Source organism: Rhinoraja longicauda, chromosome 20, assembly GCF_053455715.1.
Source record: "Rhinoraja longicauda isolate Sanriku21f chromosome 20, sRhiLon1.1, whole genome shotgun sequence".
Lineage (NCBI taxonomy): Eukaryota > Metazoa > Chordata > Chondrichthyes > Rajiformes > Arhynchobatidae > Rhinoraja > Rhinoraja longicauda.
Genome location: NC_135972.1, coordinates 27,106,455 through 27,128,777, shown reverse-complemented (window position 1 = coordinate 27,128,777; position 22,323 = coordinate 27,106,455). Strand labels below are relative to the sequence as shown.

The 22,323-nt window shown below is 43.9% G+C and overlaps 1 protein-coding gene across 1 annotated transcript; it reads right to left on the bottom strand.

Moving 5' to 3' along the window:
- Window positions 1–7,412: 7,412 nt before the first annotated feature.
- On the bottom strand, window positions 7,413–19,044 carry LOC144603675 (amphoterin-induced protein 2-like). Its single transcript, XM_078417288.1, has 2 exons — window positions 18,490–19,044; window positions 7,413–17,946 (listed from the first exon to the last, which is right to left on the bottom strand). Exon 2 carries the CDS (start codon window positions 17,929–17,931, stop codon window positions 16,213–16,215), a length of 1,719 nt encoding a protein of 572 aa, XP_078273414.1. The 5' UTR covers window positions 17,932–17,946; window positions 18,490–19,044; the 3' UTR covers window positions 7,413–16,212.
- Window positions 19,045–22,323: the final 3,279 nt, after the last annotated feature.

Below are 22,323 nucleotides of genomic sequence, written 5' to 3'. Positions count from 1 at the left end.
CCACTGTATCTGCTGTTCCAGGTGTGGACTCCTGTACATCGGCAAGACCAAGCGCAGGCTCGGCGATCGTTTCGCTGAACACCTCCGCTCAGTCCGCCTAAATCTACCTGATCTCCTGGTTGCTCAACACTAACTCCCTCCCCCCATTCCCACACTGTGCTTTCTGTCCTGGGCCTACTACATTGTCAGTGTGAGGCCCGGCGTAAATTGGAGGAACAGCACCTCATATTTCGCTTGGGTAGCTTACACCCCAGCGGTGTGAACAATGACTTCTCTAACTTCAAGTATCCTTTTCCATCTCTCTCCATCCCCTCCCCCTTCCCACTTCTCTGGCCAGTCTTACTGACTCTGACTACATTTTATTTCTGTTTGCATTGTTGTTACCTTCTCCCAACTAAGAATGATCTATTCTACATTTTCCTTGACCTTCATTCCCTTTGTGCTGTTTTCACACCTTACACTTCCTTATCTATGTGCTGCCCACTCCCCTGACATCAGTCTGACGAAGGGTCTCAACCCGAAAGGTCACCCCTTCCTTCTCTCCAGAGATGCTGCCAGTCCCACTGAGTCACTCCAGCATTTTGTGTCTATCTTCGATGTAAACATATTGCAGTACTCTGTAAACGCCATATTAAACGATTTTAAAACTTCAGTATATATAAAATAATAATAGTGCAAAGACAAAAACTATTTCCCTCAGTCTCTGTAGTTTTAGAGCTTATTTGGAGGTTGTAGTGTTTAATATCCTGAAGGTTGTGGGGAACAAGCTGCTTCTGAATCTGTACGTTACAGTTTTCAGGATCCTATTCCTTCTTCCTGATGGCAGGAGTGAAATGAAAATGTTTTTGTCTTTGCACTATTATCATTTTATATATACTGAAGTTTTTAAATCATTTAATATGGTGTTTACAGAGTACTACAGTATGTTTACATCGAAGATAGACACAAAATGCTGGAGTAACTCAGCGGGACAGGCAGCATCTCTGGAGGGAAGGAATGGGTGACGTTTCGGGTCGAGACCCTTCTTCAGACTGATGCCAAGGTGGTGATGGTCCCTGAGGATGCTGGTTGTCTTTTTGAGGCAGCAACTCTCTGTAGATCCCATTGATGATGGGAAGTTCAATACTCGGGATGGACTGGTAAGTGTTCAGCACTTTCTGCAATCTCCTTCATTCCTGCATTCGAGTTTAGTTTAGTTTAGTTTAGACATACAGGGCGGAAGCAGACCCTTTGGCCCACTGAGTCCACACCAACCAGTGTTTCCCGAATATTATAAATCTAAACCTGTCCTATCCATGTACCTGTCCAATTGCTTCTTAAATGAAGCTTCCTAAAATCAGCCTGAATTGTATGAGAATGTCATCGCCTTTTGCATCATTCGCAACATGGTAACACCATGTTTTATCTCAGCTGACCTTCTTGAAGGTGAATGCAACAGGCAACTTGTTGACTTGAACAATCAGGAAGTGTGCTCCAAGCAAGATTACGCAGTTGCTGAGGATGGAATCATACATAATCACTTCTCATAAGGAAAAATGGGCCCCACTGTCAGATGATTACTTGTGATGCTGTGAAATAGATTAGATGAGAGGCCATGATGAGCAGCCTTCCAGGGAACAAATAGTGAAAGCAGTCCCTTCAAAAGCCTGACAGACAGGCAGATTCCAATGCGATTTTTCGATAGCGCAATAAAAAAGCACTGACTGTATTAAAAAATCTATCTCCAGTTATAATTTAAATCTTACTTACCTGTCCTGTAACCTCATGGTAAATATCTAAGAAGGCTTCTAAAATTAAATGTATTACTTCAATATATGGGTTATTATGGTTTTGTAAAATACGTAAAATAATCTACAGATCTGTCCATGATCTTTGTTCTTTTGTATGATGAGAGGAGTGAATGTGCATTCGTATTGGTTGCTACAAGCATTCTTTAAACCTTAGAGAAACAGCACGGAAACAGGCCCTTCGGCCCATCGGGTCCGCGCCAACCGACGATCACCCTAAGCACTAACACTATCCTGAACACTAGGGGCAATTTACTGAAGCCAATTAACCTACAAACCTGTATGTCTTTGGAGTGTGGGAGGAAACCGGAGCGCCTGGAGAAAACCCACGCAGTCACAGGGTGAACGTACAAACTCTGTACAGACAGCACCCCGTAGTCAGGATCAAACCTGGGTCTCTGGCGCTGTAAGGCAGCAACTCTATCGCTGCGCCATCATGCCGCCCTTCATCTTCAGTCCTTGTGTGTAACGAGTTAACTTTGTCTTCCCAGTAAGTGAGGTTCCTTGCTGGTAGAATCGTCTCACAATAGGTCTCACAGGCACTGGATTCGCTATCCTTCTCTTTGTGGCTATTACAGGCAGGGTGGTATAATTGCTCATTCCTAGCTGACATGGAGAAGGTAGTGATGATCATCTGCATTCTCAAACTCTTTCAGTTCTGCTAAGTTAGCGATGCGTGGAAAGAATAATATAATAATTATATTGGGTCATATATTAGCTTGATTTTGTCATCAGCTAAATTTTTAATCTAATTATTCATCCTAATTTTTTTTCTATTGTAGAATAGCAGGATGAGAATGATGTTTAGTTTAGAGATACAGTGTGGAAACAGGCCCTTTGGCTCACTGACTCTGCGCCGACCAGCGATCCCCCATACACTAGTTCCACCCTTCACACGAGGGCCAATTTACAGAAGCCAATTAGCCTACAAACGTGCACGTCTTTGGAATGTGGGAGGAAACAGGAGCACCCGGAGGAGACTGTTGGGTCACGGGGAGAACGTATAAACTCCACACAGACAGCACCCGTAGTCAGGAACGCACTCAGGTTTCTAGCGCTGTAAGGCAGCTCCTCCGTGGTTGCATCACGGTGCCGATGTCATGAGGGTTGTGCTTAATCGGTATTTTAACATACAATAGGGCCACTGTGAACGCTGGTAGTTTTAAGGTTTAAGAAAGAGGACAAAAAGGACAAGGATGGAACTAAGATGTTTGGGTTCCAACAAGTACAGAAAGAAAAATGACACAAAAGGGAATAATTGGGTTGAGCGAAAAATGAGACAGTAAACAAAATTAGCAGAAAAAAAATCAATTTTTATCAGTTAAAAATATCTAGCTACAATTTGTTACTTGCAGAAAAGAGAGTCATAGAATCGTAGAGTTGTGTAGGACAGAATCATTTCCCTTCATCCACCATACTGACATATTATTCTTATCTACGCCAATTCAATTTGCCTGCATTTGGTTCATATCCTTTTTTGCCTTGCCTCCTCAAATGCCATTTTAAATGTTTCTTAAACACAGTGATTGTAAGTGATTCCACCATCTCCTCTGGCAGCATGTTCTAGATATCAACCACTCTGCGTTTAAAAAAGCTTTCTCCGCAAATCCCCTTTGTCACATCTTACACTCATTTTAACCTATAACCCACTGTATGCATGGTTTTAATATCCCTGCTTTGTGAAAACCATTCGGCACAGTGGCGCGGTGGTAGTGTTGCTGGCTTACAGCGCCAGAGACCCGGGTTCGATCCTGACTACCTGTGTTGACTGTATGGAGTTTGTACGTTCTCCCTGTGACTTGCGTGGGCTTTCTCTAGGAACACCGGTTTCCTCCTACACTCCAAAGACAGACAGGCTTGAAGGTAAATTGGCTTGTTAAAATTGTAAATTATCCCTAGTGTGTGTAGGATAGTGTAGTGTGCGGGGTTCTCTGGTCAGTGTGGACTCGGTGGGTCGAAGGGCCTATTTCTGCGCTATATCTCTACACCAAACTAATATTCTGATTATCTATTCTATTTATGCATGTTATATACTCAGTCAGGTCACCCTTCCGCCTCCTTCACTCCAGCGAAAACAAACCCAGCCTATCCAATCTCTCCCCATAACCAAAATCCACTATTCTAGGCAATATCCTGGTGAACAGTCTCTACATTATTTCCAGAGCAACATGCATCTTTTCTATGCTGCAGTGACAAGAACTTCACACAAGATGTTCTTCATCACCCTATCTACTTGTGTTGGCATTTTCAGGGAACAATGGACTTGAACCCCAAGGTCACCAACAGTCCTTAGCACTCTCCTACCTACCCTTATCAGTTCTACCCTTAATTGCCAATGTGCATCACATCAAACTTATTGGGATTAATATTCATCTTCCAATGTTCTACCCAACTTTCTATTTGACCTATATTTGTCTTTGATCTGAGACAACTTTTCTTACAATTCACAACACAACTAACTAACTAAGATGACATACCCAATTATAGAATGTCTTTAATCCACAATTTCAATTGCATTCTCTGGGTTCAAAAGTGTAAAGGGTGTTGATTAATGGAATATCTTTCTGGAGCAATGTTTAACTAGCAATTTCTATGCAAATGCAGACATTGCTAGGAGTCACGAGAAAATTGAGAGTTCCCTGGGCTTGTGGTGAGGCACTCGGGATCATTCAGTAACCAGATGTGATTTGCAATTCGCAGGCTGTTTAGTTTAGTTTAGTTTAGTTTAGTTTAGTTTATTGTCACATGTACTGAGGAACAGTGAAAAGCATTTGTGGTGTGCTAACAGGTCAATGGATAGATTATACATGATTACAATTGAGCCATCGGCATTGTACAGATGCATGATAAAGGGAATAATGTTTTGTGCAAGATAAAGTCCAGTATAGTCTGATTAAAGATAGTCTGAGGGTCTCCAATGAGGTAGGTGGTATCTCAGGACCACTCTCTAGTTGTTGATAGGATGGTTCAGTTGCCCGATAACAGCTGGGACAAAACTGTCCCTGAATCTGGAGGTATGCATTTTCACACTTCTGTACCTCTTGCCTGATGGGAGAGGGGAGAAGAGGGAGTGACTGGGATGATCTTGATCATACTGGTAGTCTTGCTGAGGCAGCTTAAAATGTAAATGGAGCCAATGGAAGGGAGGTTGATTTGTGTGATAGTCTGGACTATATCCACAATTCCCTGAAATTTCTTGCGGTCTTGAATGGAGCTGTTTCCAAACCATGCTGTGATGCATCCCGATAAAATGCTTTCTACGGCGTATCTTCCTTGCCACAACATAGATACCACTAACGTAGATACCACCAACTTAGATACCACCAACTAACGCTGTTTGCCAATAACCTGGCATTTATTTTGGAATCAACGTTAGAGACAATATTTTTAATAATAATAAATAGCTACAAGTAGACATTTACCAAATATTACTCCACAGCCATCTCTTGTTCCTTAAGTCTTGTCAGCAACACTGCAAATTGAAAGCGAATAGAATCACGATGAGACAGGGTGAGACTTAGCACCATAATTTGCAATTGGAACATTTACTTAATATGAAATTTCAACTTTCCTCTGAACTAACCTTCTTAATACCATTATTTAATAATAACATGATTGTATATTATACGCAGTGAATGAAAGAAGGCAAAATCTCAGTGCTTCAACCAATACTCTAATTATTAATATTGCCTGTACAACACACAGCAGATGGTTATTGTAGACTTATTAAGGCATCCATTGAGACTTTTCCCTTTGCTGAATTACATTTGGAACCTTACAATATTTGATTCATATTGCACAACGCATTTGTTGATAGCTCTAATTCACATCTTTTATCAGGAAATAATGGCAATCCCGAATGTTAGAAGTAGTCCAGATATTGCCTTGTAAAGCAATCAATTTATAGTCGTGAAGCAACTATAAAGTCACTGACTGCATCATTGCTGTTGGCTGAATCATGGGTGGTGATGAGTCAGTGTACAGGAGAGTGATACAGCTCCTGATTGTGGGGTGTCAGCAAGTAGTCCAGATATTGCCACCAGGAGCACAAAGAGACAATTCTGGACTAGGCTGGAGTCAGAGAAGAATGCATTATGGGTATGGCAGGATTGAGAACTATCACCTCCTACGCGAAACAAGGTAGCAATCGTGGCAATGACATCATTTTCAGATTCTCAAGGCCTTTCATGCACGCTTTGAAAGGGAGACCAATAGCACACCCACAAAAGCCCCACAGTCCTGGATGATCCTGTGATCTCAGTCTCTGAGGGTAATATCAGATCATCCTTTCATGGGGTGAATCCATGAAAAGAGTCCAGCCCAAATGGCGTACTGAGTACTAAAGACCTCTGCAGACCAACATGTTCATGGACATGTTCAGACTTTGGCGTCTGAGGTCTGAGGTTTCACCTGCGTCAGGAGGACCACTTATCGGTGTCTACATGGTGCCCACAAAGAACATGGTGATAGCCTGGTAGCACTTACATTCGCTGCTATAAAGTGCTTTAAGAAGTTACGAGCCAAATCAATTCCAGTTTCAGAAATGACCTGTATCTGCTTGGACAGGTCAACATCAGATGCAATCTCACTTACTCTTCACTCGGCTCTGGACTATCTGGACAACAGGATCACATACATCAGGCTTCAGTTCATCGACGACAGCTCGACATTCAACACTATCATTACTCAAAGGGTGGATGGAAGGAGATGCCAGAGGAGGTAGTTGAGGCAGATATTATTTGGACAGGTACATAGATAATCTTTTAGGCTTAAAAGGATATGGGCCAAACGCAGGTGGGTGGGACAAGTGTGGTTGGGTTGTGTTGGTGGAGTGGGCAAATTGGGCCAAAAGGCCTCTTTTAATGCTGTAGGACTCTACGAGTCTATGACTATCATCTCCTCCAAATTTATTAACAAGCCCGAAGACCTCAGATTCTTTTAGCTCCCTGTACAACTAGATCCTTGACTTCCTTATCGGCAGACCTCGGACAGTTTGTATCTGTAACAACATCTCCTCCTCTGACCTTCAACAGAGGTGCAGCTCGAGGCTGAGTGCTCAGCCTCCTGCTCTACTCTCATTACACCCATAACCATGTGGCTAAGCACAGCTTCAACGACATCTATAAAGTCGCTGACTGCACCATTGCTGTTGGCTGGATCATGGGTGGTGATGGGTCAGTGTACAGGAGAGTGATAGAGCTCCTGATTGTGGGGCGTCACACCAGAAACCTCTTGCTCAACATCAACCTAACCAAGGAACTAAACGTTGACTTTGGAAAAGGGAAGCTTGTAGACCTTTGCTGGGTCGGCAGTGGAGAGAGTAAGCAGCTTCAAATTCCTGGGTGTTAACATCTCAGATGACTTGTCCCGGGCCCAGCGGATAGATGTAATCACAAAGATGTAATCACAAAGCTCTAGCCGAGGTGTGGAGCAAGCAACCAACTAGGATGCATCACCCATGGTCAGCCATGACCGAGGGGGCCTGAGAAGATAAGAAGAACATCTCAGATGACTTGCCCCGGGCCCAGCGGATAGATGTAATCACAAAGAAGGGTCAAAGGAGTTTAAAGAGATTCCGCATGCCACTGAATATTCCAACAAATTTTCAGTTTAGTTTATTGTCACATGTTTTGTTGCGAGCCAACCAATCACCGGAAAGGCAATACATGATTACAATCGAGCCTTTCACAGTGTACAGATACATGATAAGGAAATAATGTTTAGTACAAGATAAAGTTCACAAGTTACAAGTTATAGGAGTAGAATTAGGCCATTCGGCCCACCAAGTCTACTCCGCCATTCAATCATGGCTGATCTCTGCCTCCTAATCCCATTTTCCTGCCTTCTCCCCATAACCCTTGACACCTGTTCTAATCAACAATTTGTCTATCTCTGCCTTAAACATATCCACTGATGGCCTCCATAGCCCTCTGTGGCAATGAGTTCCACTGATTAACTACCCTCTGACTAACGAGGTTCCTCCTCACCTCCTTTCTAAAAGAGTGTCCTTTAATTCTGAGCTATGACCTCTGGTCCTAGACTCTCCCACCAATGGAAACATCCTTTCCACATCCACTTTATCTGTGCCTTTCATTATTCTGTACGTTTCAATGAGGCCCCCCCCCCTCAACCTTCTAAACTCCAGCGAGTAGAGGCCCAGTGCTGTCAAACGCTCATCATATGCTAACCCAAGCATTCCTGGAGTAATTCTTGTAAACCTCCTCTGGATCCTTTCCAGAGCCAGCTAATATTTCCACAGAAAGGGGGCCCACATTAGCTCACAGTACTCCAAATGTGGACTGACCAGCATTACATCTCTGTTTTGGTATTCCAGTCCTCTTGACATAAATACTAGCATTGAATTTGCCTTCCTTACTAAAGCCAGCAAAGTCCAATCAAAGATAGTCCGAGGGTCACCAATGAGGTAGATAATAGTTCAGGACTGCTCTCTAGTTGGTGGTAGGATGTTTCAGTTGCCTGATAACACCTAGTTGCAGTAGGATAGTTCAATTGCCTGAGATTTTAGCCGATGCACTGTAGAGAGTATCCTAACTGGTTGCATCAAGGCCTGGTTTGGCAATTCTAATGAACAGGAATGCAAGAGGATGCAGAGAGTGGTGAACTCAGTCCACCTGGGTGGTGGGTGCCCAAAATGCGCTGCCAAAGTTGGTGGTGGAGGCTTATACAATAGTGACACTTCAGATAATTTTGGAGAGGCACATGGATGTGCAGGAAATGGAGGGATATGGATTATGTTCAGACAGGTAAGAGTTGGCCTTGGCATCATGTTCGGCATAGACATTGTGGGACAAAGTACCCTTTCCTGTGCTGTGCTGTTCTATCTTCTACGTTCTGTGATGAATTGTCATTAAGCTATAATTATTACATCAGTTTTCCCTCTCATCACAAATCCAACATAAATTGGTACTTCCTTCATTTCAGATTTCCACTGTTACCTGTGCTTCCTATTTCCATTTCCAGGATTGTTTTTCACTCTCTCCTCTACCTCATCCATCTCCTTCACATATATCTTCCAGTCAGATCAGCTTCAGCACCACAAATATTGTGTCTGCCAAGTTCTCTAACTTATTTAAACGTATAAAGGCAGCAATAATTCATTCAGCCCATCTGTCCCTATCAGCTCCCAGGGAACAATCGTACTCCCTTTCTCATTTCACTGGCCTCTTACAATTTATTCTCCCTCATGCAGGCCCATCCAACCCATTTTGTTTTTTTTTTGTTGCTAATAGCCCGCACCAAGTAATTCTTCAGAATAACTAATCAATCTGCAGTGTGCCTTTGGGATGTGGGAGGAAACCAAAACAGCCAGAGGTGTCATTTGTAATCTCCACACACTCAACGCCAGAGATCAGGATTGAACGTGGGTCGCTGGAACTATGCGGCAATGTTCTGCACCTCTGCAACTTTCGTCTTGCACCACGTCATCGACATTTCCTGACCTGCTGACTGTTATCATCCCTTCACCTTCTCTGCAATTTAAAACATCCTTGGCTTTGAGCCTGTTTATGGAAACTGATGTGAAGTTTACAGAGTTTATCGATACAGCGTGAAAACATGCACTTCGGCCCACTGAGTCCATGCTGACCATTGATCACACAAGTTCGATGGTATCCCATTTTTGCATCCACTCCCTAGGCATTTGGTTTTTTTTTTTTTAAAGAGGTCAATGGACCTGCCAACCCCGCAAGTCTTTGGGATGTGGGAGCAAACCAGAACACCAGGAGGATACCCACGCAGTCACAGGGAGAATGTGCAAACTCCATACAGCCAGCATCCGAGGTCAGGTACAAACCTGGGTCTCTGACGCTGTGAAGCAGCAGCTCTACTATCTAGGCATTGTGCCATCTGAGTCTTTGAGCTGAAGTTCTAACTGTTTCTGGCTCCCCAGAACATGCCTAACCTGCTGAGTATTACCAGAACTTTGTATTTTTTGTATTTCTCGAATTTGTAGATTTATCTTTGCTCCTGGCCTGTTCTTGTGCCGTGCGTACCTTATCTTTTAAAATCAAAAGCCAGGATTCAATTTGTTGCAAATTCATTATTATGTACATCAATGCAGATAAATGCGAATTACAAGGGAGGATCAAAAACAACATAAAGTATTAATTTATAAAGTATTTAAATTCCACTTCAAAGGCAGGAGCAGAAAAAGAGAGTTGAGCCTCAGGTGTCCAAAACTGTGGAATCTAGATTATATTTAAGTAATGAGAGATGTAATTTTCTTTTTAAAAACACACCAGAATGTACCATTGGCAGGAGGGTATATAACTAATGTAGAGTCAAATAATTTGCAAAAGGACTGGAGAAGAGATGAATGGTTTCTATGTTACACACAGCTAGTTATTACAATCAAGAATACGCTGCTTGGTAACACAATGGAACCTGCACCGTGAAAAGGAGACTTTGATAGAAACCTGTGGACAAGACAGCTTGGGTCGTTTCTTTAAAAAGAAGTGCCAAAGGCCTGATGGTTGAGTGGTTTTATTGTTTTTTGGAGGTTTGTGCTTTCCTTTTAATTGCGTAACATTGAGACGAGCGACCTCATGCAATCGAAGGAAATTGTTCTGATGGGCAATGCCCCGGGAAATGATCAGAATTGCTGAATGAGATCAGATTAACTAGATGATGCAGAGATTATACAAAGGGAAATTAATATGAATGCTGGAAATCTGAAATTAAATGCAGGAAATGTGGCTAGTGGAGTTAATTAACAAACATGTGAACAGGAAAGGTGGCTGGACATTTCTGGCCAAACCGTGCGTTCAGCAATCCTAGAGCTTGGTAATTATTTTATGGTCGTTTATTTGGTCTTAACATTAAGTAACAAAAATAGCCATGTAAAAACCAACATAAAATACAGATGACCAATATTATATGAATGAATCTGATCTATATCTGTTTATGTATGCGCCTTCGTTTAAGAGATTAAGTGGTATACATAGAAATTGACCAGAAACAACTTGGAACTTTCACTCCAATAATTAAACAAGTTCTATGACTGAATGAGAAACATCATAGGTCTTTAAAAAAAAATGCTTTGGGCTTTTGGACAGTTACGATAAAGGGCCTTCAACATGAAATGTCAATTCTCTTGTTCCATGAATGCTACCTAACTAGCTAAGTGTTTTCAGCATTATCAGTTCTTTCTAAAATTTTATACTCAGTAGCATTTTGCTTGGATTCATATCCTGCAATTATGCTTTCAGTTTTGCCTGTTAAATTATGTAACCCTCCATTCTCTACCAGTTTTAGGAAACCTTAACACCATCATAGAAGAAACATTTGATTAATGTTATGTCAATTGATCTGATTGTTACCTTTTTTATTAATGCATATTAGTTTAAGAGAGGCACAGTGGTAAAGTTGCTGCCTTACAGCGGCAGAGACCCTGGTTTGATCCTGACTACGGGTGATGTCTATACCGAGTTTGTACGTTCCCCACGTGACTGCGTGGGTTTTCTCTGGGTGCTACGGTTTTCTCTCACACTCCAAAGATGCACAGGTTTGTAGGTTAATTGGCGTCAGGTAAAAAAAAAATTGTAAGTTGTCCCTGGCGTACAGGTTAGTGCTAGTGTATGGGGATCACTGGTTGGCGCTGACTCAGTGGGGCCAAGGGCTTGTTTTCGTGCTGTTTCTCTAAACTAAACTGAAAAGATCAGCTGATTTGTGTGGGATTTGACTAGAAACAACTTGTTTTTACTCCAGAAATTAAACAAGTTCTATAACTGCCTGGGCAGCATTATAGATCTTTTTAAAAAAATGCTTTGTCCTTTTAGCTTCCAGACATTTCATTGAATGAATGATGCTTGGGATGCCGACTGGCTGATGGGGAAGAGTGCAGATATACACAGTTCCCAAAAGAAAGTAAAGATTTCTCAGTAATTATAATCAAAAACTTCTCATTGAACATAACATCCTGGCAGGTCTGGCACAACTTCAGTAATTACAGGATATTTATTGCTTATTGAAGGTAACAATTTAGCGGGCAGAGGAATAGAAATATCTGGACATATTCAGCTAATAGTAAGTAGGTCAGTCTATATACTTTCACTACTGTGGGACTAATAATAACCAAAGGGTCATTTTCTTTTTGAAGACTGCTTGTCAGTTACCAACCTTCAACAATGAAGAAAAATTACTAAGTCAAGCACACAGGGATACGATTAATAAGATTGCAGATTTTTAAGTTGTTGTTGAAAATGGAGTAACTGGAAGTGGTCAGTCACTATGAAGGGTTTATTATGGGATGTTTCCACGTGGTCATCATGGATCATAAATGTAAAAAATCCATAAATTAATCCAGTGAAGGACTAAGGAAATTCTCTTTGGCCAAGGTGAGATCAGAATGCGATCACTTACCAGACTGGGTTGTTGGAAGTGACTGAAAGTAATAATAATCTAGGTTAGGACAGGAAGGGGAAGAGCAACACAAGGCCATATACTGATAGGGTGAGACAGATCAATGTGGGAGAAGGTTTATAAGAAGCTTCATTACAAGCATAGACCTGCCAGGCAGATTGGCCTGCACATGTGCTTTAAATGCTGTGATATATTTGTAAAATGAGTGGACTTCCACTTAAACATTTTGGTATCTGATTTGTAAGCTTAGTATTAATTTGTTTTGTGAGGATGACCTTACATGAATGCATGTAATAAAAAATCTCCCCTTCCTCCCTGTAGATCCCCATTCCAGAACTAGGGTGGCACGGTGGCGCAGCAGTTGAGTTGTTGTCTTGCAGAGCCAGAGTCCTGGGTTTGATCCTGACTATGGGTGCTGTCTATATGGAGTGCGTACGTTCTCCCTGTCACTGCCTGGCTTTTCTCTGGGTGCTCTGGTTTCCTTCCACACTCCAAAGATGTACAGGTTTGTAGGCTAATTGGCAGCGGTAAAGGTTAAAGATTGTCCCTAGTGTGTAGGACCGTGCTAGTGTACTGGTCTGCTGGTACTGATTGCTGGTCTCGATGGGCCGAAGGGCCTGTTTCCGCACTTTATCCCTAAAGTCTAAAGTCTACTGGTGAGTGAATCTGCTTATGAGCTGCATGTCAAATCCTGATGATATCATCAGGGCCTGACTGTGTTTCATAGTCAAGCAAAACACAAGGTGCTGGGGGAGCTCAGCGGGTCTGTGGAAGGAATGGACAGGCAACTTTGCGGGTTGGGACCCTTCTTTTGGCCTTGAGGAGGAAGCAGTCACAATCATCTTCATCATTCTTGCCCAGTGAGTAATAAACCTGGACACAGAAGCAGCCTGAGGTGGGGGGGGGGGGGGGGTAAAATCAATGCACAGGCAGGAACTGCAGATGCTGGTTTAAACCAAAGATAGACACAAAAAGCTGGAGTAACTCAGCGAGTCAGGCAGCGTCTCTGGAGAAAAGGAATAGGTGACATTTCGGGTACTCCGCCACAGTCAACATTGACCATTCTGATAATAATTCAAAATTACCCGAGTTCCCAAGATATTTGACAGATTACGAACTCTTCATAATGAGATGCTTCCTGCTGATTGCATTTAAAGTTCTGGGGACAATATTTGTTACATACGGTGGATTTTCCAGTGACAACGAAACTCATGCTGTGAAATCTGGGCCTCTGGTTAAAAGTAGACCTTGTGTTTGCAATCACTCTCCTAATTCCTCTGATACACCCAACTAGCTGGAAAATGCTTTGGTGAATCTTGAGGTTACGAAAGAGTCCTCATACTTGCAACTCTTTTTAGTGTCAGATGCTGGCAAGCATTTCAGAGGAAGATAAATAGGCTTCCATTTGGAAAATTCAGGATAACAAGCTCATATTCTGAAATGGAAAAGAGTAAAAATCCAAATTGTTTGTGAAAATTAATTTTTTACTTCTGATATTTCACACCATCAATTCCGTCTTCACAAAGTAATGAATTTCAGCATGACCTAAAATGTAAAAAATAGCATATTCCTCGAAGATTTTACTTTCTAAATATTCATTTGGATCTATTTAACACGGCACTTTAAAAGGCACATCGAGTTATTGGAAACTTTAGAAAATTATAATTTGAAAAATTATGGAGCCATGTCAAGTATTTGCCTATTGTAAATCCCTCTGCAAATATTGATCACTTTTGCGATCCAATATTTTGATGTGTGTATTACAGCAGTCTCTGCTGTGTCATTAGCTGAGTGCAAGGGCTTAATATTAATCATTTTACTCTTATCCTCTGCATGTTATTTACAGAACATAAATGATGTTCTATCTATCCCAGTAAAAACTGAGACATGGAACTCAATTATATCTACAGAAGGATAAAAAAGAGACAAATTTAGAAAAGCTCCTATACATAATTTTGCCTATTTTTGTACTTCTAACAACATATGTCTATTTTAAATCTACAGCTTTGAGAACTGGATATTACTCACCAAGGCAATAGATATCAAAGGGAATTGTAGATATCATATCCATTTTACAATAATATCTCTAAGATTATGGTATCAAAGATAAATATCTCCTACAGTAAATTGATACTACAAAATACTGCATTTACAGACTGTTATATATTTTTCTGAAATACATCAGTACAAACTAATAATTGAACTAGTTCACATTCGAAGTAAACACTTGTTCCTAACTATACATATTTATGTTTGGAATAGTTTGGAAACTTAAATTTAAGTTGTATATCGTGAAATAACCGATGATAGAATTTTATTCGTATTAGCTTGTTTGGTTAAGTACTTCCACATCTGAGGTTAGACAAAACTGCCTGTACCTGGTACCACAACACTGCTTGTTGGTTAGAATCATGGCAAGTATGCTTGAGGAAGCCGAAATAAACAGACACATCAGAATTCCTTTTAAACCCTTCCCTAGACTGTTTCTGTCACTAAAGATGAACTGATAAAACTCACATCCCATTGATATTGCCTCATGCCAGAATCTGTGAAGCCCAGTCTATAGAATGGCATTTGCCAGCTGTGAATCCAGTATTTTAGTGATGTGTTGCCTAGATAATTCTATCAGTTGGCAGCCATTAATGTTCTCAGTGATGAATTGTTACTATTAATGGTGGCAATCTTTACTTTTACTTACTCCGTTGTAACATCAATAGAACTGGTTCTTAGAAGTAACTTTGCTAAATCTGCTAGGCCGAAAGCTCTAGGTAGAAACTCGATCAATAGCTGCATGAATTACACTATTTTATGCCCATAATAGTTCTTCTTAGTAATATGGGCAACAAACTTTGTATAGAACTTTAATTTACAGTACAAATCTAGACAGGAAACGTGTGTGGGCATAGCAACAGGGAAATAAGAGATGGAGTATGTCTACTGAGAAGGTTGGGACTCTATTCCTTGCAAGGGCATGGGGGTGAGGGGTGATCTTATAGAGGTGTACAAAAATCACGAGAGGAATAGATTGGGTAGATGCACAGTCTCTTGCCCAGAGTAGGGGAATCCAGAACCAGAGAACATAGGTTTAAGGTGAGCAAGGAAAGATTTTATAGGAACCTGAAGGGTAACTTTTTCACACAAAGGTTGGTGGGTATATGGAACTAGCTACTGGAGGAGGTAGTTTAGGCGGGTATTAACGTAACGTTTAAGAAACATTTAAACAGGAACGTGGATACAATAGACAATAGACAATAGGTGCAGGAGTAGGCCATTCGGCCCTTCGAGCCAACACCGCCATTCAATGTGATCATGGCTGATCATTCTCAGATACGGTAGGTTTAGAAGGGTATGTGCCAAATGCAGGCAGGTGGAAGTAGTGTAGATGGGACATGTTGGGCGGTGTGGGCAAGTTGTACCGAAGGGTCTATTTCCACGCTGTATGACTGACTGACTGACTCGATAACAAACTGATCCGAGTAGCAGCCTGCCTTTGGGATTAAAAAATGTAATTCTGGTACAAGGTATGTGGAAAGAAGAGTATGGAGCAAGATTGTAGCCAATGCACGGCGGATCTATCATTTTACATAGCTTGGTTATTAAAGTTAGCATTGCATATTATGTATCGGTGCGGATGAAATTCAATAAAGAAGCGTTGTTTTTCTCTTAGTTTCTAAGGATTTAGCAAAATGTCCTCAGGCGTGCTTTGGGACGGCCGATTTCAGTTAAACCTTATACTTGCAAGCATGCGGCATTGTCACGTCTTGTATAAAGGTCCATCACACAAGGGCGCCAAGCTGTTTTTGTTTGGACATTACTTGAGACAAAGTAAAGGGTAAAATGCAGAATTCAGTAGCTGGAATTGCACTGTCTCCTTTTCCGCATCCAGACATTGAGCAAGTTTGTAAAACTCCTCTCCAAGACGACACGACCCTGTCAGCACTCGGGACAGGAACAATTTCTCTGCAATTTCTCCTGCTCTCGTCTCCCCTAAGGCAGAGAGAGAGAGAGAGATGTACCTGATATCCCAAAGTCACTGGGCGATGGGTCATCTCAACGTGTCTAATGGGCAACAGTGTATCTCAGGCTGAAACGCATCCACGGTGGTTGGGTGAAGCGACGACGAGGTTGTCAGAGACACGGAGCCGATGGAGTCGTCCTTCGCTTTGCCCCTGTTGGCCCTCAGGATCTTCTCGGCCACGGCGTGCCTGCTGGGGAGCAGCTTGGTCTTCCCGTTCTGCCCCTTGAGCGGCTCCTTGATGGGCTCCAGGAAGACCACCCGCTTGCAGGTGCCGGCTTTCCTGTCGGCGCCGGCCTCATGCGATGGGGTGGTGCTGAGGATGGACGAGTGGGCGCTGTTGTCCGCCGGCTTTCTCCGGTGCCTGTGCTTCGACTTGCACCAGCAGCGGCAGGGGGTCAGGTAAAGGTAGACCAGGACCAGGATGATGCTGGCCAGGCAGGCGGACAGGGTGGTGAAGGCGGTGTTGAAGGTGTGCGAGCGGTGCTTGCTCTGCGTGAAGTTGTGCACCTTCAGTGTCACCTCCACCGTCTCGTTCAGCATCCTCCTGCTGTTGATGGCCACGCAAGTGTAGACCCCTCCATCCCCAGCCTGAGCCTCCTGGATCTCCAGGCTGCCGTTCAGCAACACACGCGGGCCCTGCCTCTCAACGCCGGACTGCAGCGTTTCATTCTCGGGCGTGACCCACAGCACGTTGGTGTTCTGGTCCAGGATCTTGCTGTCGCAGTTGATCACCACCCTCTCCCCCAAATACGCCTCGTAGACCATCCCCGAGGCGTGGAAGGAGCCGTTCACCGCGCTGTTGGAGCAGTTCAAAAGATCGCCGTGGATCAGCAAAACGCTGACACTTCTCTTGGAGTCCAGCTGAAAATAACATCTGTAATCTTCTTTGAAGTCCACCGCCGACCTAAACTGCCTCCGATACCAGTAGGTGACCATCGTGTAGAAGGAGCAGTCGCAGGTAAATGGGTTGGCGTGCAGGTACAGGCCGCCTTGCTGCTTCACCGGCAGAGCAGTCAGCTGCAGCACTGGTACAGAGGTCAGCTTGTTGAAGGACAGGTCCACGAGTTGCAAGTGTGGCAGTCTGGACCTACCTTTGTACAGCTGCAGCGGGAAGCGTGAGATCAGGTTCTGGCTCAGGTACAGTTTGCGAAGTTTGTACAAACCCTCGAACGCCCCGCCGCTGACTTGGCCCACCTGGTTGTTGTACAGAAGCAGCACCTCCAGGGAATGTAACCCTTGGAAGGACGAGTTGTCCAGACTTCTCAACTTGTTGGAGGACAGGTCGAGATACCTCAGCTGAGGGGTGGACCAAAAGGCCCCCCTGGAGAGCAAGCCGATGCTGTTGTGATTGAGGATGAGGGTTTTGAGCCTGTCCAACATGGTGGGCGCCCAGTTGGGGCCAAGAAGGCTGATGCTGTTGTAGCTCACGTCCAAACTGGTCGCGACTTTGTACAGAGTCCTCGGCATCGTGGTCAGATTTTTATTGGTGCAGGTAATGATGTCGCTGGCACAGATGCAGACCGAGGGGCAGATGACGGACGCGTTGCCAGCCACGCTGGCGCACAGCAAGAGCAGGGCGAATCTTTGGGTGGCGGAGGTGAAGCTGGAGGAGAAGGCTGGCTGGCGGGGGCTCGTCATGGCCGGGTCCCAAGCTCCTTCCAATGGGCCCTGCAGTCGGATGGCCAGGAAATCGATCCCACTGGTCCGGGTGTGGCACCGGGGAAATTCAAACATCACCAGCTTCATCCCAGGGTCAACAAACTGGGAAGCAAAGGAAAATTACTAGAGCATCTTTTGTTTTAAGGAATATAATAATAATAATAATAATAATAATAATACATTGAATTTATATAGCGCTTTTCAGGATACTCAAAGACGCTTTACAGAGCAAACATGACATAAACACAAACAAACAAACAGAGAGTGAACTACAACAGAGTAATTTCATCAAATGTATTCAAGTAATTAATAGTTCATAATGTGTTTTAATACCTTCAATCAACCTTTCACACGACGCAGACAGATCAATAATCTATGCATGAAGCCTTTTATATTTTATCAGTATACTTTAGGTCTAAAACATGTCACTTATTGTTTACCACTCTCGTGAAATTCTAACTCACTAAAGATAGTTCAAACAACTAAGAATCATAGATTCTTGTTAATAATGTTATGATCAAGAAGGATTTCTTTTATGTTGCATAAGTGACGAATTAAAAAAAATGAAAACCGTTATGGATTCGTACAAAGTGATGGTGAAAGTGGAGGGGAGGGGGGGGGGGGGGGGGAAACAGACAACATTACCTTTAGTCTGCAGAGCGAGAGAGGATTGTGCGGGATGATTGCAGATCAGAGACATTTAAGGTCTAGTGCGTTGACCATTTCTCCCGGTGATGTGGCGAGCTGGACCCCATGTCCTGAACTTTCGAAGTAGAGAAGCAGAGTAGAGCGTCCTCCGATCCCGTCTCTCCTGTGATCCATTTTACAGCACATTGTCGAACGTGGCACCAGCGAGACAAGTGTGCGAGGCTGCAAGTGGTCTTCTGTTTACCGCTGGACACAGTGGGCAGGGAGCCTGTCAACGATTACAGATGCAGATGGAAAAGTGGGTGGTGGGTAGGAGAGGGTATAGGGGTGGAGAGTGGGAGGAGTCGAGGGGCAGAAGGTACTGTCGCTTCATCCTCTTCCCGAGCACAGTCTCTTCATGCTGAAAGCGGCTCGATGTCCCCGTTGAAAGCTTCACTCGTGCAGAAGCGACGTGTGTGCGGGCTGTGGGCGAGCGTCTTTAGACACGGCGAACGCTCACTCACACAAGCGAGTGAATCACAGGAGGTTTGTGTCTGTCGTGGATCAGAGTAAGAGGCTAATTAACATGCTACGTGCTATCCCTCGGTCACAGCAACCGTCTCTTGTTGCTAAGATTCCGAACTGCCATCCGCAGGAAGTGTTAGGTTCCAATAAATGAAAGGTATTCGGGGGATAGATAGTCCGCATCATTAACGACGAATGACTTAATTGGCATGTTCCAGGCGTTGGAAACAAAACAAAAGGACGTCGGCTAGTTTACAAATATTGGGTTTCGTTCTTCTGCAAGTGCATATCGAGATAAACAATGTGCCTATTGTAACAATCTGTTAATACCGAATCTGGCAGAGGGGCTGGTAAATTAGACACCGACAGAAACATAAAGGGAAGTGCAAACGGAACAAACAAAGTCATTTCTTTTCACCGGACTTGTAAGTTGCTCAAATATTTATGGCTCTTTCCATACCGTTTCTACATTCAGTTGTCCAAGCCAATTTCCGATTGCATCAGCAATTAAACAAAGTGTGTGTTTGAAGCGATTTACACTACTATTCTGTACATGTTGTGAAATAACTATATCTTTCACACTTTTTTTTTGTTTCCATCTAATTTCCTGATTTAAAAAAAACAATGCTCGTTGATTTTAGGAGGACATTTATATTATAGACTAGTCTGAGGAAGGATCCTGACCTTAAACATCGCCTATCCTTCTTCTCCAGAGATACTGACTGACCAACTGAGTTACTCCAGCACTTCGTGCCCTTTTGTAGTGTAGACAGCGTCTCTATCTCCAATTCTGTCTTCTGGAGTAGGGGTGAAAACGTGAACAAACTTTTCCTTTGCAAATGCTTCTGCACCACTTCCCGTTCCTTGACCATTCCAAAGGATTGCAAAGGGGGTTGTTAATTTACATTTTCTAGTCTGCTTGTTCACAATGGGGGAAGCGGCTTTTGCAAGGGTCTTTCATTGCCGCCTTCATACTTTGCCAAAGCTCAAAGACAAAACAGTTGTTGAAACAGTCACCAAGAGTTTTATCCCTTTATATTTATCCATTGCGCTACAAGCAAACAAGTTGGATTTCCCTGAATTATGGTTAAGTTACTTGGAGGCAACTCCCCCACCCCCCATCACCCCCCCCCCCCACCCACCACCCATCACCCCCACCCCCCCCCCACCCATCACCCACCACCCACCCCCCCCCCCCACCCCCACCCCCCACTCCCCCCCCCCCCCACCCACCACCCTCCATTGGGGAACAAAGGTGGATGGGCGAGGAGAGGGGTCGCGGTGTCCAAGGAAGGAGATGGGTGGAGCCTAGGACATGCCTGGAACATGCACCGCTCGTCAGAAATGGAGTGTGGACTTTGAAAATGGTGCCAAAACATGGAGCTATCTGCATGCGGGCTGGGTAGACTATTTTTGCACACTTGCTAATCGAGGATGGGAGGGTAGGGCAATATTTTACTGGACTGGTCAAATTAAAAGTTATTTCACTTTGTTAGCACTCCGCACATGTGACAATAAAAACATGGTTTTTAGAAGTCTTCAGTCTGAAGAAGGGTCTCGACCCGAAACGTCACCCATTCCTTCTCTCCTGAGATGCTGCCTGACCTGCTGAGTTACTCCAGCATTTTGTGAATAAATACCTTCGATTTGTACCAGCATCTCTGCAGTTATTTTCTTATAAAAACATGGTTGAACCATTGATCAGTATCCAGAGAGGTTCATTTGAATTTTAGCTGGAGAATTTAAATTCAGATAGTAGATTACCTTTGGAATGTATGAACTAAAACTCTCGTTTGTTTGTTTGTTTGTTTGTTCCTGAACTACAGCCAAAACGGTACACGATAGCGTGACAATTTTAGGCCCACCTTACTCACCGTCGTCCCTTTGGTGCTAATGGAAGAAGTTTAATTGAAATCGGTGTTATGCTTTTAAAGTTATTCACATTTTAAATTTTAAATCTATTTCCCTGGGAGGGAGGGAGGGGGGGGGGGAGGGGGAGGAGGGAGGAATAGCGGGGTTGAGGGGGATGGAGTGAGGGGGAGGGGAAGGGGGAGGGAGGGGGGGGAGGTGGAGGGGAGGAGGGGAGGGGAGGGGGAGGGGGGAGGGGAGGAGGGGAGGAGGGGGAGGGAGGAGAGAGGGGGAGGGAGGAGCGGGTGGGGGGATGGGAGGAGGGGGATAAGGGGAGGGGGGGATGGGGAGGGTGGGGGCAGGGGGAGGAGGGGGAGGGGGAGGGGGAGAGGGGAGGGGGGGAGGGAGGAGAGACGGGGGAGGGAGGAGCGGGTGCTGCACCAATGCAGGAGAGGTTTGGGCCCAACTTGGTCTAGTAAATACGCTAAAATCAGTCATGATGACAATGAAACTACCAGTTTGTTATTACAGATCCACCTGCTTTACTGATGTCTATTGGAGATGGAAACCGGCCATCCTTACTGGGTCTGGATTATATGTGACTCCTGGCCTACCAAAGCGGTTGGTACATCAGTCCCTAAGTTATCGGAGCATAATTAGGCCTTTTGGCTCATTGCGTCATCTCTGCCCTTCAATCATGGCTGATCTATTTTTCCCTCTGAACCCCATTCTCCTGCCTCCGCCCTGTAACCTTTGACACCTTTGCAAATCACGACCCGATCAATCTCTGCTTTAAAGATACCCAATGGCTTGGGCTCCACAGCCATCTAGGGCAACGAATTCCACAGATTCACCACCCTCTGGCTATAGAGATGTCGACGCTGCTCCATTCTAAAGGTACGTCCTTTTATTCTGAGGCTGTGGCCTCTGGTTCTAGACTCTCCCACCACTGGGAACATCCTCTCCACATCCACTCTATCCAGGCCTTTCATTTAGAGAAAGATATCACTCTTTGGTTACATTTCAAATGCCAGTGTAATTTACAATCTTATAAAGAGTTAGTGATCCTGTTGCCCCTTTAATAAAAAAAAATATGAGTTGGAGTTGGCCCAATGGCTTATCTAGAATATAGTTGAGTCACCCACAACAGAGGATCCAGGTTCAGCTTCTTGGTGCCTAATGAATTAGCACTGCTTTGGTACAGCTCCAGTGTGGTGTTCTGATAAAATTCAGCAGCTGTGAATTAGTGAAGGTAAATTCCGATCACCATCCAGCAATGTCTGCCAGAATTGCATGTGTTCGGGAAGAAAAATAGAAACATTCTAGAAATGGTGCTGCACCCTCACAATCCTCTTCAGTACTCCAAATAAAGGAGTGTCCTAGACCTAAACTGGGCCTAAACCAGATGGCACAGTAGTGCAACGGTAGGGACCGAGGTTCGATCCCGACTACAAGTGCTGTTTGCATGGAGTTTGTACG